The following is an 809-nucleotide window of genomic DNA, read 5'->3' as shown; positions in this document are numbered from 1 at the left end:
TAATCGAATCAAAACATCATGCAATACTACAACATTAGCAACATAGTTAACAGAATCATCTGCAGTGTTCTAACAAAATAACCAGATCATGATGAGAAATATATAAACTCATCCCAGTCAATGTTAGTGTACACAAAACTAGGAGCTCTACCAACAATGGCAGCATAAAAAAACTAGAACATCATCATTGGCAAAACATTATGAATTATAATTTAAATTAATTGCAACAGTGGATACACCTATTAATTCAGTCAAGTTTGCTTCCTGTCCACGCCATGAAGCTATCTTGCGAACCAAATTCCTGCAATAAAAGCATGAATTTAACTAAAAAAAAAAAAGCATGAATGAAAAAATATGGGGAATTTTTCAAGCTACAATCATACAATTTGGCTGAGTCTCATATCTGGAGGTGTATCAAGTTCAATATTTGAGCATTTGGCATCACAGCTGAGCTTCTGACATTCTTCTAGGTCCTTTTTCAAATCCTCAACCCCAATTTGAGCATATACTGACAAGGACGGTTTGCCATTTTTTTCCTCATCTGAAGCACAAGAAGACTGGCTCAGCAAGAACTCATCACAAATCGCAATGCCTGCAGCTAGCTGCTGTGAATCCAAAAGGAACTGTGATTCACCTTCCCACCAGTTGGGATCTACTGCCGACTGGCTATCTTGAGCAGCAGTACCCTGATTATAATGTTTTTCAGTTTCATGATGAGCACTAATATTTTGATCAGCAACATTCTCCAACTCACATTTAACTTCATTGTTCTCATCAATAGGATCATGGTTGACTTGTGCCTGCAATAT

The 809-nt window shown here is 37.0% G+C and overlaps 1 protein-coding gene across 1 annotated transcript in view; it reads right to left on the bottom strand.

Moving 5' to 3' along the window:
* Nucleotides 1-809, bottom strand: part of LOC110021885 (SUPPRESSOR OF GAMMA RESPONSE 1-like) — a 1,095-nt gene continuing 286 nt past the window's right edge. Inside the window, exons 2-3 of the mRNA XM_020720589.1 lie at nucleotides 384-800; nucleotides 1-301 (exon numbers count right to left, since the gene is read on the bottom strand). Coding sequence (XP_020576248.1) covers nucleotides 248-301; nucleotides 384-800 — 471 coding nt within the window. The 3' untranslated portion in view covers nucleotides 1-247. The remainder of the gene's footprint in view (nucleotides 302-383; nucleotides 801-809) is intronic.

This window comes from Phalaenopsis equestris, unplaced genomic scaffold (assembly GCF_001263595.1).
Source record: "Phalaenopsis equestris unplaced genomic scaffold, ASM126359v1 Scaffold000151, whole genome shotgun sequence".
In the NCBI taxonomy this organism is placed as follows: Eukaryota; Viridiplantae; Streptophyta; class Magnoliopsida; order Asparagales; family Orchidaceae; genus Phalaenopsis; species Phalaenopsis equestris.
This window is presented reverse-complemented; position numbering and strand designations above follow the sequence as displayed.